The sequence below is a fragment of the Hoplias malabaricus genome, chromosome 3 (assembly GCF_029633855.1).
Source record: "Hoplias malabaricus isolate fHopMal1 chromosome 3, fHopMal1.hap1, whole genome shotgun sequence".
NCBI classification, from domain to species: Eukaryota; Metazoa; Chordata; class Actinopteri; order Characiformes; family Erythrinidae; genus Hoplias; species Hoplias malabaricus.
In genome coordinates this window covers 18849455-18866097 of record NC_089802.1, presented here as the reverse complement: position 1 = coordinate 18866097, position 16643 = coordinate 18849455, and the positions used below count along the sequence as shown (strand labels likewise).

The window sequence follows — 16643 nt, the reverse complement described above, 5'->3', positions numbered from 1 at the left end:
TTACAGTAGAAACAGAATATTCAGTAAATCTCCCACATACAGTAATATGACTTTGTACTGTTTATGCAGCTCACTGTAAAAGTACAGCTTCATACATTTAGCTACAGTGTTAGTTAGGCTCTTAACAGTTCGACTGTCCCGTTCATAATCATTGACACAAGGTCTTGCCATTCTGGTGACACTGTCATGTTCATTAACATAAAAACTTTATTTTGGGACATGAACGAAGGATTTTGAGCAAATTACAGGCATGTGCCAGTAATCCACGGTGTGGTGCTGTTTGTACGAAATGTTTTGAGAAATACACAGTGTTGTGTAAATATAAATACTGATTCGATAAATGCTCCAAAACGACTGAGAAAAACTGTTAAACTTGAAATAAATCATACACAGTTCCCCGCTTGAGTTCTGAGGAGAGGAGTTAGATGGCAGTGATGTTCAGTCCGCTGTGGCTGAGTAAAGGTCCACTAGCGCCATCTGCAGGAGGTCCACATGGGCACACGGATTGGGATTTTTTGCTTTTAAGCCAGGGGTATTCAACGTGATTTGTTGTTTGTTTGTATGCAAACCCCCCAGGATTTCTTTCCTCGTGCAGAGGGTAATAAACACCTCCAACTCCATTAAACTCAAATCGTCACATGACACTTGACTATTTATTATTGTTCATGGAAATCAAAACTAAAAAATAACTTTAAAAATGAAAATAAAGCCTCCACAATTAACATCACATTCTCAGCTAATGCTTTAATTCTTTTCTGAACATTTACTTTTTATTTTCCTTTTTTTTTTCAAAGAAATCTGCCAGGTTCCGTGTTTGAAACTGTTTGCGTTTTCATATAACACACACACACACACATACACATACACATATACAGAGACTTTCATAATTTACGCTGTTAATTTAATGAGTTTATGTACTGCCACTACATGTGTAGCTATTAATCTTATGAACAGCATCTTAGTATTAGTGCTGTAGCATTATAACAGTTTGAAATGCCAGCATATGTTTCACTTTCATTAAAACCACTAAAAGTACAGACTTTTTAAGATTGCCAGAGGTCATGCTGAATCTCTTTTTGTCAAAAGCAAAATCCAAGAGCAGGCAGAACTTGTTTAAGTTCAGAACATACAAGACTCTTGCTGAAGTATGATGGAAAGTCATTCCTTCACACATATTCTAATGACAAGCTTTCCTTTCAATCTGCCATTTACTATCATTTGTAATAGATCTACTTGAGCTGCTCGGCCATGGGTCCATCCCTCACCCCAGCTGCCACCACAGAGAAGAAGAAGCTGGGCAGCAGGGAGCGGATGTAGAGGGCAGTCCAGGGTAGTGGGTGAGACAGCAGCACTTCTCTCCTCCTGCCATTCACCACCTTCACTATTTCACCAGCCAGGTCTTTTGGGCTCACACCGTGGGTCTGAAGCGTTCTCAAAATATCTGCAGGAGAACACATGAAGACACAATTGGATTCAGTTATTCTGCACATTCGACTTCATTGTGAACATTTTAATGTCAAGACATGAATAACACATGGCGAAAAAATAAATTGTGGATTTCTTTCAGCAAAGTAAGACTATGCTATTCATTTTCATCAAATTCAGTACATTTAATCAGAATAAGACTAGAATGACTGAGAATCAAAAAGCTGAATACATAAACAAGAAGCTTTGTTATTTATATAAAGGCATTTTGTAACTGAAATTATATATGATAAAATGACAAAATCCTGCATTTCATTTTTGGAGTTTTACATATGGCACATAAGGCTCTTCACATACCACTAAGCACCCAATTTCTTTCATTTTTTACAGACATGATCAAGTACGCACCTCCCTTCATCAGCGTTTTACTGAATTAAACCCAGGACACCTTCTAAAGTCTCCAGAATGGGACATCCCAGACACCCTTCAAACTGACTTTTAACAGGCCATTTAATCAGCCTCTTATATGTAGATCCTAGCCCCACTGGAGTCTCCAAGTACCAACTGCCCAAAATTTTGCAGAGTTGGAGGACCATCATATAGCTCCCAAATGAAACTGAATTTGAGCTTCATTCATCATTGATAATTCTCGCCAGATAATCCTCAGCTTTTCTACACTCCCCAATCTCAGCCACTCTCACTGTTTCCCTTGAGAGGCTGCTGTTGTTCACCATACGTCCTGCTACTGAATAAAATTAACATCCACTTTCCTTCTGAAGATAAGGCCTTACTAAATATTCCAAGCTTTAACCATCCATTTTGTATTTTATATGCATAAATAATCTTTTTTTCTCACGTTCCTCAACATTTCCTTAGTTGAGTTTTAGCCAGAACTTATCATGAGGGTGGGATCTGAACTTTTTGGTTCGCAGAACATGTTACAGAACATTTCTGACACATGATTTCAACAAACTACATGTAAGAAAACATTGCTAAAAATGAAATTATTGATTTTGAAGCCCATCCGTCAAAGGAAAAAGAGCTACTAAGGATCAGAATCTGTATAAATGACTTATACAGAGCTTTGCAGGTGACATACAGTCTTAATAAAAAATTAAGGCACATGAACAAATTAACAGTGTATGGGAATGCATGGGAACAATTAGGAACACTTTATGGCACAAGGAATGCCACCCGCAGGGCTGATATATCAAAATAATACACTCTTGTGTATATATACTACATTGTGTGATAATTACAGAAGGAAATGTGTGAGTGAACATGTATGATATACGAAAAAAGCAAGACCAGAACATAGATTATTTAAAATAATCAAGAAAATTACCTAAAATATAAATACCTTATTTTTTTTAATAGATAAAAGGGACAAGAGAGCAGATATAAGAGCTCCAGGATTAAGTATCCAAAGGGGATGAATGAGTGGGTAACCCTTTACAATAAACATACATTAAAAACAGCATTACTATTAAGAATAGAATAATAATTAACTATGGAGTTACTATAACTAACATTACTGAAATAAGCTTATTAGTACTAATATTTCTATTAGATTTCATTTGAATATTAGTCTATATATATATGATGTTTTAAAGTGTGATATGTATACTTGTGCAAAAGACTCATAGGAACAGAGTGGAGTGCGTAGGCAGTGTAAAGTGGAATATTTCAGGTGTATGTGGAAGTATATACAGGTGTGTGGAAGCTTAATCAGTGAGGTAAAGAAACAGAACCGGATTGGGGATGTTTGCAGTGGACTCAGACACTTTGTGTGTTTTAGTGTGTTACTGCATAATTACTCACATGCCCACAGGGCATTGGTGGGCTGGCTGTTGGAGGGGGCAGGGTCCTGGGTGGTGGCATTGATGAAGGTGTGGCTGATGGTGCTGACAGAAATGCCGTACTCCTCTACCTCTGCTCTCAGACAATCGAAGAAGGCCTGCACCGCGTGCTTAGAGGCAGCGTCTCCAAACAAAAACACAACAAAAGACTCATCAAGACACCTCTCAATTTGTGCAAATCTAATGCTGTGATTTTGCCAGCTCAGTGTTATGTATACTTTTGTGCAAATCCTCTGTCCACCACCAGTCAGATGACCTGCTTTGGTGATTTTCTAAGTGAAAGTGAGACGTTTTCTTCAGAGAGCACACTTGTGCATTTTTATTGCACAGTCTGTTTTATCGGTGGGTTTATTTACTGCTGAAAAACCATTGGAAGGCTGTGGTACTTTTTAGTGATCTATTTTTTTCCAGTATTTTCAGCTCAGCACTGTATGGAAAATTGTCAATAAAACAATGCAAGCCTTATTTAGGTTTCCTACAGAGCATAGATATTTTTTCAGCAAAAACATTTCAGTTGACCAGGAGTGTCCAGACTTTTGCAGACAACTGTGTAATGTCATTAATATACACTTTATACACTCTGGAGCAGCTGTGCATATTCTTGAGTTTGTCATGCTTAATGGCAAATATCTATAGGTATTTAAAGAGCATTAGCACTGGTCTGTGCAGCAGTGGAACTGTGTTCTCTGGAGACAGTGGACCTTTGGAAAGAGTATTGATCTGACCTCACTAATGCTTTCAGAGTCTTCTTCAGAGTAATGTTCCTACATCTAGTCTTTAGATTTCTCAGAGGAGTAGAGGCTTTTGCTGCAGCAAAGCTGGAAAAACAACATATTAATTCATTTTGTTTCATTTTGTCCTGTTGGATGAGTAGGTGTCCCTGTACTTTGGGTCACAGAATAATATTTTAGGTCATGTATGTATAATGTATGATCACTTGCACAGACTCATATAAAAAGCTTACAAGAACTGCGGAATGGAACAGCCAGTCTTCCTTGGATGCTGTTAATGAGTATGAAATGACCTGTTCTCCGGGCAATCATTAATGGCAGAATACCTGAAATTAAAAACAAAAAAAGAAAACATTCTGAGAGCCACCAAGTACTTGCACACCTTTTACGGCATCATTGCATGATCCTGTATTGCCATTATTACCATTCTATGACATATTAAAGGGATAATTCAGTATAAAACATTTTGAAAAAGTAGGAATAATGTCTCAGTTGGTTTCTTTGAAAACCTGAAACAAGCCTTCAGCCATTTTTTCAGTGCATGTGCACGTTAACCTGAGGATCTGGAGTATCTGCCATTCCACACACTGTGAAATAAGACAACCCAGTCGACTTAATGTGGGCTACTGAAATCATGGAAAACATGGAATAAAATGAACTGTCCTAGTTTGCTCCTTTAAACAAATGTGTCTGAAGTGCAGAATTTAGAACTGTAGTGCCCCCTCATCTGTGTATATACAAACACGGTGCTGGATCCTCATTAATGAAACATTAATGAAACCATGTAAAATGGACTTGATGAGAGTGGAGAAATTAGAGAACCAAGCAAAAATGAGAGGCATGAAATAAGGGTAATGAGTGAAAACAGTGAAACAAGAGAAACATGAGAGAACATGAGGAGAAGGAAGAGAAGGAAGAGAGTCAAAATAACGAAAGCTTCTCTGCTTTTTGCTGGGTGCTGTGTGGCAGGAACATGGTGCTGAAACCAGTTGTTCTGTACAGGGCAGTTTAGATGGGGGGAGAATGATGCTGTGTTGGTTGATCTATATGGTCATTTGATCAAATCATGTCACAGACTTTTCATAAAGGGTTCAGGGAAGTGTGTTAACTTGTGGAAAGTGGGTAAAATATGTTTCCTTTGAAAGAAAGGATGCTGTGTATTTGAAATTATATTTAGATGTGTAATTATTTCTAAAATATTGTTGTTGTCCAAAGAATGGACCAGTAGAAATGCTCTAAAATGACCTGAAATAAAATTACAATGACTTCCACTGAAAGATAAGTTTTTTTTTCCTTCTTCTGTAAAGTAACTGTTTTGGAAATACATGTTTTTCTTTGGACAGCAACAATAGTGTCCAAATAGACAAATGAGTAACTTCCTAATGGCATTTATATCCAGAAAAAGAAAGAATGAATGATTAAATAAATGAATGAATGAAGTAAGGAACAAACTAACTAACTAACGAAGGTGGTCTGTCCAGACTTCTGTGCAGCTTCCCATCTCAACTAATGTGCTACATTAGGGGTCGGTGGGAAGTTGTGACCATTCAATTTATGGCTGAAATATACCTTTAAGGATTTAAATGATTTTTCCAGAACAGATCATAGCTACCCTTTGCCAAAGTGATGGGCCCAAAATAGTTGACGTCCATGACGGTCTTGTCCAGCTCCAGGGAAAGGTTCTGCACTGGGGCTTTGACCTTCATGCTGCTGTTGAAGATCAAAACGTCCACACAGCCGTAGCACTCCCCAATCTCGGTGATCACTTCCGGCATGCTGTCCATATCACTGAAGTCCAGCAGCACCAGTTTGGGTGTGAAGGTCTTTAACAGGAAACACAGATAACAGCCATCAGGGGGATGGAAACTAGAAACCATTATAACAGCTGGAAAGAGTCATAATGAGCCCCATGCTGGGGGAAATAACTGCTGGGAAGTTACTTCATTGGAAACCCTTGATCCTTCCTTGTAGTCACTGTGTTTGAAATGCTTGGTGGAAAATGAATCATTTCTAGACCTCACCTAAGCAATTAAGTTTGTTATTGCTATAAAGATGTATTTCCAGCATTATAGTTGTCCCATCTTCTATCACATACTTGAAAATTACCAGTATTTTCCAAGGTTTTATTTTCACCTTAATAAATATAATAATATATTTTTTGTTATTCACAATATGAATATAAATAACATTTTGGCATCTATCATTAAAAGGTTTTAATCACAGCACTAGAAGGAATATTTGGAAAAATGACGGTGAAGAAAAAAAGTCCATGTCTATAAATTTTCATAAATTTTGTTAATATATAATCATATTTAAACTCTGTAAGTACAGCAGAAAGGCAGCTCCGGTGTCTTGGAGTTGTTATTTCAAACCCGCCTGTGGTCACTGTCTGTGAGGAGTGTAGTGTGTTCTCTGTGTGTCCGTGTGAGTTTCTTCTGGATGTTCCAGATTCCTCCCACCATGCAAAAACACACATTGTTAGGTGGGTTGGCTGTTCAAAGAGTGCACATAAGCTTGAGTGAATGTATGTGTGTGTGTTTCCCTGTGATGGACTGGCACCCATTGCAGAATGTGTTCAATGATTCCTTTAAGGCTGTAGTGTTCTGTCAAATTGTGATACATTGTCAAAATGTGCTACCGTATGGCACTTTTATAAGAACATGTGCCTAAATAAAAACAGTATGTATGATATTACAATAGAATTACTTATCATAAAATGCTCCCCACAGAAGCAGGAGATTAAGGATAGCCTAAATCCATATATCAAGGAAAAGATGTGATATTTTATATGTATTCCTTACATTTGATTCTCCATGTACAGTTTTGCAACATTCAAGAAAATAATAACTGTAAGCTAATATTGCATAATGCACCCGAAGAAAACAAATTTATCATGAAAACACTTTGTGGGTTTGAGCATGAATAGAGCCGCTAAGTATGACATATCAATGGGTAGCACAACATGTCAGAACACCGGACCCACTACAAAACTGAATGGGATGAATCACTTTCAGGCAATCACTCCCATTGGGTAGGACTTCAGAAGCCAAACTGAAGGCCTAGTGAATTAAAATAACCACTGAGTTACTCAAGCCGTGACGATAGAGTGGTTTTGATTTCTAAAGGGTGGTATACTCTCCAGTAGTACCCAGAGCCTACTTTAGTGTGTACATTACTAAAACAGGCATTCAGTGGTGCTCACACAGCTTTTACAATCTTTGTGATCAGAAAAGCACATGAGCCTAAGGCCAATTGTCAACAAGAGGGCTATAAAGGCCCCCACATTGGACTGTGGAGCAGTGGAACAGTGTTGCAGTGCTCTCTCATTATCCGTTACCTTTGATCCATCATCTGTACCTAATCTCACTAAAGAGCATGATGTTGAATGCAATGTCATCCTCACAACAATGTTTCATCTAGTGTAAAGGCTTCCTAGAGGAGCAGAGGATAAAACTCGTTATTAAAATAAAGTAAACATGCCTATTATATTCCATTCTATCTGGCTATCTAGCTAAAAATCATATTTCACTCTATTCATCTACGTACTACTTCTAGTGTTTTCAGACACTATTGTGAAATCTGGGATTAAGGGAAACTCAAGGTTATATAAAGGTAAATAAATAAATAATAATATGAATTAAAATAAATGTTCTAACATTTTAATATATGTGATGATACATCTTCCAGGTGATTTTGAAGCTTTTTCTATTTGTCTGTCCATCATGAAATCACAACGCTGTGTAAAGTCCAGCTGCTGTGTTCAAATGATATAGACAAGAAAATTACAGAAAAAAAATGAAGAAGGAGACTTTTTGGACAGTGAAGGTATAATGGTTTCAGATTGCTGTGGAACATAAAAGATAACAGTCGATATATAGTTGTCAGGAAGGAAATCCTGCCATTGTTCATCAAAGAGGAGGAAGAGATGACAGTGACACTGATATTGTTTGAAGCACAAGCAAAAAAATAAAAATAAAACTAAAAAGTGGAAAAGGCCATGACTCTTCTGCTCAGAGCTCTCCGTGTCCTTGTCAGGGGCCTTCCTGTCTTTCTGTCTGATGTAAAGTTAGGACAACTCAGGTACAGACGTTGGGAGTGAGTAGTTAATATACTTAAAGACAATTTTCACAATTGTAATCAAAAAACACTTCAGGAGATGTTTCCTCACCATTTGCTAGCTCTCAGGTCTGTTTGCATGTTAGAAACTGGTCTATTGTGTTTACAAACCCCCAGTGTCTGAGCAAAAAACAAAGTGTCTTGGTCTGGTATGACAGGCTTTCTCTTTATCTGCCCACAGCAGTGAAACAACAGAGAGAATTCCAAATGTTGGGAAGCATGAACCAAGATGAGTATATTTCTCCACCTCTCCATAGTTGATAATATTGACTTATTTTTCCTGTTTTAGATTACTTAAGGTAGAAAGGTCTACAGATTCACTAGACGGCTAACTGCATGAATAAACACAGTAAATATAGACTGCAAGTGCTTCAAAACTAAACTAGTGTAGTTATAAATGTGTTTCTCTCATAATTCAAACAAGTTTATAATTGTCATAAATTAGACAAGTTCAACTTCAGCCACGTACACCAAGAGTTGCTTTTTGTTCCTGATGCATACCGTTCCACTTAAAATGACACAGAGCTTCTGAACATAAACAAACCAGAAAGAACAGCATTTCCACAAAATCGTAGACGTTCCCTATAAGTATAATTTGGATTGACTATTTTTGTACTTGTACTTGAATGCGTATTATCAAATTCTAATATTTGTACTTGTTAGGGAGTAATGTACTCTTTATTGAGTTACATTTTAGACACAACATGTATGTACTGATTCTTTAATTCTTTGAATTATACTTGGTAACATTGGTTGTGATTGGTTACAACACTGATTGGTTCATTATATTTCAGATGAAAATGTTCAGTTTCTGTGCTGTTCTATAGGTTACTCAGTACAAAAGTGTTGTTTTTGGCCAGTTACTTTTACTCTGTGGTCAAGTACTTATTTGTCCAAAGTAACAATACTTTTTCTTCATTATGACTGTAAGTATGACTGTCCACTTCTGCCCAGATGTACCTATGTACCTTCATAACCTGATGTTAGTTTCACAGTGCTTACAGGCTCTTTGAATTAAGCGTTTACTCACTTTACTGGGGTCCGCTTCATTGCACAGTGAGTCACTCAGAGACTCCAGTTTATCCCAACTCAGACCACACAACACCAACCTCGCTCCACCCTCATGCAGCAGCCGAGCACATTCTAAGAAAGAGAGAGAGCAAGAGAGAGCGAGAGAAAAAGAAAGAAAGATTCAGTTAAAGATACATTTGACAAAATTTTTAAAATATCCTTTTTAGCCAAAAATTTTTAAATGATCAAAACAATTGCTGAGAATGAAATTCAATTAAATTATATTTACATATCTTTCTAATAGAATATCAGAGAAAAATTTGACCCAGTATACAAAAATTTGGACATAATATATAATAATAATCTCTCTCTCTCTCTCTCTCTCTCTCTCTCTCTCTCTCTCTCTGTCGCTCTGTCTCTCTGTCTCTCTGTCAATTAAAATAAATAAATATGCGCGTGTATAAATTATTCCTGACTGTTGGTGTGGAATAACTTATGAAGGTTTTAAAATTACTTTATCAAGAATAAAATAGAGGAAATATTAATACCTTATTCAAAACAAACTAATATAATATCCATTCAATATCTGTAACAGTTTCTCCAATTCAGGGTCGTGGTGGGTCTGAAGCCTACCAAAAAGCATTGGGCGCAAGGCAAATAATATAATATGAAATATATTGTTTTTAATCTCAAAATGAGATTAAGATGCTTCAATCACAACAAACATCCTGTAAATCCCTCCTGTTCTGTGTAATTAAGTTCTGTAGCACTTTAATATAGTGGTATAAAGTTTTTGGAAGGAATGCACTTACAATAATGTTTGTCTGTTCTTTTTTGCCTCTAAAAGTATGAGTCATGCACTGTATAAAAAACATACTGAGTTAACTTCTAATGTAATAATATGCATGCCTATTGACTTTAATTTCCAGATCATTTTTGCAATGAGTCACACACACACACACACACACACACACACACACACACACACAACTACACACACACTACACAAACTACAACAGAGTAGCTCAAATTGACATGATTCTGTTTCTTTCACATTATTATTCATTTGTTTTTTCCTATGAAATTTGAATATTACTATACATTTTACAACAAATTTGCATGTTACTATGCAAATTTTAAGAACTTGAGGGAATGAGAATTAGCTAACAGAGAAATGGGGAGTAAATGTTCTCCTCCAGTTGTGCTGAGCTTTCCAATGATGATGCATTAGTGGGAGTCTGAATAAAGCTCAGGAAGGCTTCATATCTTGACAGAGTCATGTGCTATTCTTCACCCTCCCAGTTTGGTAACATTGTGTTACTGGAGAAGACAAAGCTATGTGTGGGTTTAAAGGAACACTACATATTTATTTTTAACCAAATATAAGTTTATTTGCATTTTTTTTTCATATTATTCATTATATTTATGCATTAATGTTTTTAAATGATGTGCTTTGTTGCTAACATTTTCCACAGTACTATATAAGAAAACATAGATTGTAATATAAAACCCTTCCTTTGAGGAGATAAACAACAATGACTATTACCACTTCCCATTCCAGATACAGCATCTGTAATCACCACCACTTTGTTCCGCACTATGGACTTGGACATGAACTGGGTGATCTCATTGTAAAGGTAATAGAATCCAGCCAGCACCACCACCAGCAGTGGCAAGATCATCACAGACGGGACCCCCATCTGCAGAAGCAAAATGAAAAACACAAAATAATATATCGGCCCTGTGTATATTCCAATACCACCAAACTAAAGACCAAAATGAATGATAAATGAAACTGTGCAGAGGACAAATATATTACTCAGACGTTGCTCAGTAGAAACTCAAGAGACATGAGAAATAACATCAGACCAAAAGGAAACATGAACCAGTTCTGTCCTTGAAAAAATGATAACAATTATTTACAGCTCCGGAATGGAAAGGTTTCTTAATCTTGGATAAGAACATGGGTGCTATTATCTCAACAGATATAAAGAGACTTTACTGAGATCCCCACTAAAACCCAAGAGGAGTGTGAGATTCCTGGGATCATTGTTCAGGTGAAATATCAGAGCCATTGCAGTCATCAGCAAGTCTTCTTTGTTTTCCAAGTGATCTCACTACTCTGTACAATGATATTAAACAGATCTCTTCTTTGACTACACTTTACTATAAATGTTTATTTTACTTTAAAATTACAGCTTCAAAACTCTTGTGATGCTCAACTGACCTGTAATAGGGACAATAGAGCCTACTGCAGAAAATGCTCTATGTAATTTTTGGAGGAGGGTAGGGAACCATAACCACATCTTTGATTTCAGCACAGTGATTTTACAATGAATTACACTCTGCACCTATAGGAGGAGCCCAGGTGCCAAAATACCAAATTGTACATAACATTAATTTAATAGAACTAAATGACTTATTCTATGCAAGACAAATGAATCTTTTATTTTAAATGGAGTTCACTAGCAGAAGCCGCACAGAACTCCAGCCCAAGTGCTTCTGAGTTCCCCTTCCTTGCCCTGTTAACATCAGGTGTTGTCCTCACTTCGCAAATCTGATATGTGGACTTCACAGCATTTGAACTTTACCAAGTGTTACAGAACATAATTTACATTGTTGGACTAAAGTCGTGTTTTCTTTTCTGTACACTTTAGTCATAATTATGATAGAAAGCTTAAATATTGATGTGTGTCATTACCTCATGACTATAACTGGATAAAAGAAAAAACACAATATATTTCACCAGATTTTGAGTTTTTCCCAACTGGAATATGAACAGAACGTGACAGATAAATTATTGAATATAATCACTTTAAAACTACAATAGGTTAAGAGCTTTGTTTAAATATATAAATATATGTGTATATATATGCCACAAGGAAATATAGTTATCATATATCAAGTGGTATATATGTCAGATATCTAATGGCATTTTGTGGTTTGTCCTGTAGAAATACAAACAAACAAAAAAATTAAAACAGCATATACTAGCATGCATTCCATTCATTGATGAAATAGATACCATTACATGGAACATCCAATCAGTGTTATTAGTTGGTCTTTGCTGTTTTTTACAGCATGGCGGACCACTGAATATCTGTCAGTTTCAGTCCAATAATCTGAAAAAATCTAATTTGAGCTGCATTTGAGCAGTCTGAACAAAGCCTAGTCACAAAAACTACCATGTTTGTCTCATACATCCAAAGAAGTAAACTACAGACAGTAAACATGGCTTGGTCATTACATTATATTTCTGACAACTGACAAATTCTGTACACTTGATTTTTCTTTAAACTATTCCTTATTATACATTGTTAAAAGTAAGCGTGACTATTCCCTGATCTATGATCTCATCAGCAGTCCAAAGGCAAAGCAACAAAGTACCTAGGAAATTACTTTATCTAATTTTCTCTTCAAGCACACTTCTTGGTTTACATGTATAGTTGCATTTGTCTAAGGCTGTCACTATTGCCATGTAAAGAGTGGTTGAGGACATGGTTCTAAATATACATTGCCCTAGACTAATCTGCTGCCACAAATGCCATGCTGTGTGACACTAGAGTTTCAAGGAGAGTGGACTGGGATACTGTACATTCACTTTTTTGTTCCTTGTGTTTTTGTAAGTGAATACTTACATTTTTCAAAACAATATTTTAAGACCCATAGGGTTTAGCTCATGCTTATCTTGAAAACAAACCAGAACTCATCACATATGTTGACTGAGTTAGGGTTCTGACCACACAAAAATACACAGAAACACAAGCAGACACGCAGACCCACAATCGGTCTTAGTGTCAGTTCACTTACAGTGTGTTTAAGGAGTTAAGCCTCTAGTGGAAAAGTCTGTTGTATTTCCGCTTAGGTTACCAGCTTGAACCCTTTCTTCCTCCTCATCCATTCACAGATCCCAGTCTCTTACCCTGTCTCTGACAGCAGGGGCAACTTGTCAGGATCTGGGGTCTTTTAATAGCATGTGGCTGACTCAGTGATTTTGTCTGTGTTGTGGTCTAGGCAAGCGGATGGCAAGCAAGAAGAAGACAAATGATGTCTCATGTAGAAGGCTTCATTTATAGAATAAAGACTTAAAAACACTTTGGTGAACATAAATCTAAAATAGGTTACTGCACTTTACAATATATAGTTATACATTATAATTTACATATACACATACATTTTAAATCCAAAAACTGCTCTTTACATAAGTCAAAGGGGTCTCTATATTATGTATAAACTGAATGATCACTGGATTAGGGACAGTGATCTTGTAATAACACTCATTGCCCATTTTATCATCTCCACTGACCATACAGGAGCACTTAAAATTCTACAATTACAGACTGTAGTCCAACTGTTTCTCTGCATACTTTTCTGCACAACTGTTTCTCTGTCCTATTTCACCCTGCTCTTCATGGTCAAGACTCAGACCACCACAAAGCAGGAATGGTTTGAGTTGTGGATCAGCAAGCCAGTCAGGATTACGTTGATTATAGGAGAAGAATGAATTTATAGTTGTTGAGGCTTTTTTCATTTTGTTTATAAACGTTTAGCATCACGGTTAGCTGGGTATAATAACGTAATATCACTTAAGTGATACTTTTTTCGTTTTGGAATCATAAAATTTCGATGAAGATGGTTGTATTTTAAGGGATTATTTCATGATTTGGGGACTTGAAACATATTTTATGAATAACAAAATTACAAACATTTTATATTTGTAATCCAAATGAGATACGCTTTGTTAAAATTATTACTAATCTTTGACTTTGTATGCTAATACAGGGCGGCGTTCTGGTGCAAATTCTCGCGGGATTTGAGCAGAATTCCAGTGAGAATGAGCGAGAGTTGGTTGTCCCTCCACCCTCTGCTCCCTCCCTTCACTGAGTGGGAGAGATCCGTCCATCCCGAGAGAGAGAGGCAAACACACACAGGCACATTGCTGCAATAACACCGCCTGTTCGCCTACAAACCCAGACAAAAGCGGCCTGCCTGTCTCTTCTGGGGCCAAATCGTCATGTCGAGTCCATGATGGTTGGTTTTGAAGCCAGATAAAAAAAGAAAAAAGGGAGCACAACATGCGGCTGCGGCGGAGAGCGAGGCGGAGTGGACGCAGAGCCGAGTTACTAGGAGACATTTCATTAGCCTGTTAGCTAACGAGGCGACTAGCCTAGCTCCGCGGGAAATAGGAATTAAATTCCGGCTACCTCAGTGTTAGTGTTTTCATTCACTTCACCAATGGGATTTATGTGTCTCCTCGCAGGTACCGTGTGTCCGGCTGACGTTTGAAGAGTCTTGTTTTGTTTACAGCTCTCTATTTCTCTCTCACAGTTAACGTTATCGTTCCCGAGCGGAGCCTCAGCGCCTTTAATCACTCCGCTCTGCTTTGTGAACACAGGCCATGAACTGAAGAGACAAAAAACGCCAGGTTAGCCAGTTCTGATTGCTCAACCTCTCATCCAGACCTACACCTTTTAGCATTGGACTCCCAGGTCTCTCAAGTCACCATTTAAGAAGAAAATACTGAGCTGGCATTAAGGTTACTTGCCTAACCCCGCTCTTCGGACCATGTTGGGGATGTCACAAATTGGATGAGAGACTTGCGAAGATCACAACCGGATTATTCCTCTCCTTTAACTTCGAGACATTAAATTTGGGACCGCAGCCTGATTGAAAAACGAAGCATTTACCATGTCTGTCGCGAAAGAAAATTCCTGCAGGAAGTTTCAGGCCAATATTTTCAACAAAAGCAAGTGTCAGAACTGCTTCAAACCTCGGGAGTTGCATCTCCTGACCGACCAAGACCTAAACCAGGTAAAAACACAAGGGGAGTGGGCCATATTTATTGCGGAGCGAGAGAGAGATGTCCCAGTACTTTTGGAAATAAGGCGAGATGATTTGGGTTGCCCTGCTGAGTGGAAAAGATTTGTCACATGTCAGTTATAAAACTGTTCTCAGGAAAGTGCTTTAACGCTCCAGGGGGTTGTTCCATAAAGCAGGATTTCTCCGTTAGCCAGATAACTTAAGCCCAGAGTAGAGGACTCTCGGATAGGAATGTTCCTCACCTCTTTTCCTATTAGACGCGTTTGAATTGAGGGTTAAGTTCGGCTGAAAAATCCTGCTTTGTGCAATGCCCCAAAGGTCAAACGGCACGTTTTGTTGATTTTGTGTAAATAAGTGTACATGCTTCGATGGATGTAACTTTAAATATGGCACGTTTCCCCTTTTTTCATTGTATCACTAAAACTCAACCTGATTGGTATGTTTTCATTCATATTTTGGCTAAAGATCCCATTGCCAAACACGACTGTGACAATAAGTTTAGAAGAATAGTGTTCAAAACCATTTCAAGACATTAGTGCTTCGTTTTAACGCTGCTGCCTGTAACTATCTAAAGAAAGCAGTCTTCTTTGTCTTTAGGAAGTGATTAGCTGAGAAAAGTAAATAATAGCTATGTCGTCTAAGGCAAAAATGTGGCCACCCTTGATCAAGTGGCAAGTTTTGTTGACAGTATGTACACACCTACTTCAGAGAACCGACTTTAATAGCTTTAAAGTACAGTTTATTTGTTGAAAGTTAAGGCACATTTTATGTACTGCTTTAGCCTATTTTCCCCTGGGTTTTTGTACAGTAGAAATTGTATTCTGATGAGCATTAAAGTGTGGAACCTGTAGGTGTATACCTATATTCATATATAAAATCGAATCAGCAAAACATGCCATTTGACCAAGAGTGGTCAGTCGTCTTGTTTTTGATTGCATAGATTTCAGTGAGGATTTCTGTCTTAAACTCGTACTAAGGCTGAGGCAGATTGTTTTCATTAGTTAGAGGCAGTAGTGACTAAAAGAAGCAACAATGTCTTGATATGGTTTTGAAAACTGGTTGCTATCCTGTCACAAGCTGTTTATGTTCCTTTTTTCTTCTTCTGAACCATTATCCGTTTTTAATGCCAAAATATTTATATAAAATATTTCAATCAGGCTTAGAATTTTAGTGACACAATGGAAATAAAATAAACACCACTGAAGCAGGAAACAACCAAGAGTCTCTTTACAGGATATGCACATAATTCTTGTTAATGACATTTAGTTTAATATGGACATATAAAGCACCAGATATCTTTTCATAATAGCTATGCACAATTACGGATAGGGTACTCAGACTTTCCCTGTAAACAGCGGGCTGGGTACTATTTGCCAATCAGTAATTAGCTTCTTTTTTCTTTATTATCTCACACCCTATTTTAAATCTGACTAATGCAGTTATGATGAAATGGGCTATTCCTAACAGGATTGAGTTTCCCAAGCAGAGTTGTGTACATTTAAATGAGAATCTAGAATAGCCAGCTATGCTAATACGTTTATTTTGGTCTGGATAAGAGATCATTATTAAGCATTGGAGTCTGGTAAAGACAGTTAATCTTTATACTGTATGGTTCTTTTGCCTGTCGATTTTTGTCACATTATATATCATGTTTTCACTGTCAGAAAGAATGCTCCTCTCA

At 37.3% G+C, this 16643-nt stretch overlaps 2 protein-coding genes across 7 annotated transcripts in view; one reads left to right on the top strand and one right to left on the bottom strand.

Moving 5' to 3' along the window:
• Positions 1 to 804: 804 nt before the first annotated feature.
• On the bottom strand, positions 805 to 10842 carry dhrs7cb (dehydrogenase/reductase (SDR family) member 7Cb). The gene is made up of 6 exons (XM_066666340.1): positions 10689 to 10842; positions 9162 to 9274; positions 5628 to 5838; positions 4249 to 4341; positions 3247 to 3408; positions 805 to 1441 (listed from the first exon to the last, which is right to left on the bottom strand). The coding sequence occupies exons 1-6, from the start codon at positions 10840 to 10842 to the stop codon at positions 1230 to 1232; spliced, it is 945 nt and encodes a 314-aa protein (XP_066522437.1). The 3' UTR covers positions 805 to 1229.
• A 3143-nt stretch (positions 10843 to 13985) lies between these two features.
• mprip (myosin phosphatase Rho interacting protein) overlaps positions 13986 to 16643 on the top strand; it is a 52626-nt gene continuing 49968 nt past the window's right edge. For all 6 annotated transcript variants that reach the window (XM_066663275.1, XM_066663273.1, XM_066663274.1 and 3 more), the window contains exon 1: positions 13986 to 14953. In XM_066663275.1, coding sequence (XP_066519372.1) covers positions 14831 to 14953 — 123 coding nt within the window. In that variant the 5' untranslated portion in view covers positions 13986 to 14830. The remainder of the gene's footprint in view (positions 14954 to 16643) is intronic.

Coding starts and splice junctions, on each gene's coding strand:
- dhrs7cb (XM_066666340.1), bottom strand. CDS start 10,842: ATGGGGGTCCCGTCTGTGATGATCTTGCCACTGCTGGTGGTGGTGCTG. Junction 5,839..9,161: donor ATGAAGCGGACCCCAGTAAA/GTGAGTAAACGC, acceptor TTCCTGTTAAAG/ACCTTCACACCCAAACTGGT. Junction 4,342..5,627: donor GCCCATCACTTTGGCAAAGG/GTAGCTATGATC, acceptor TTTTAATTTCAG/GTATTCTGCCATTAATGATT.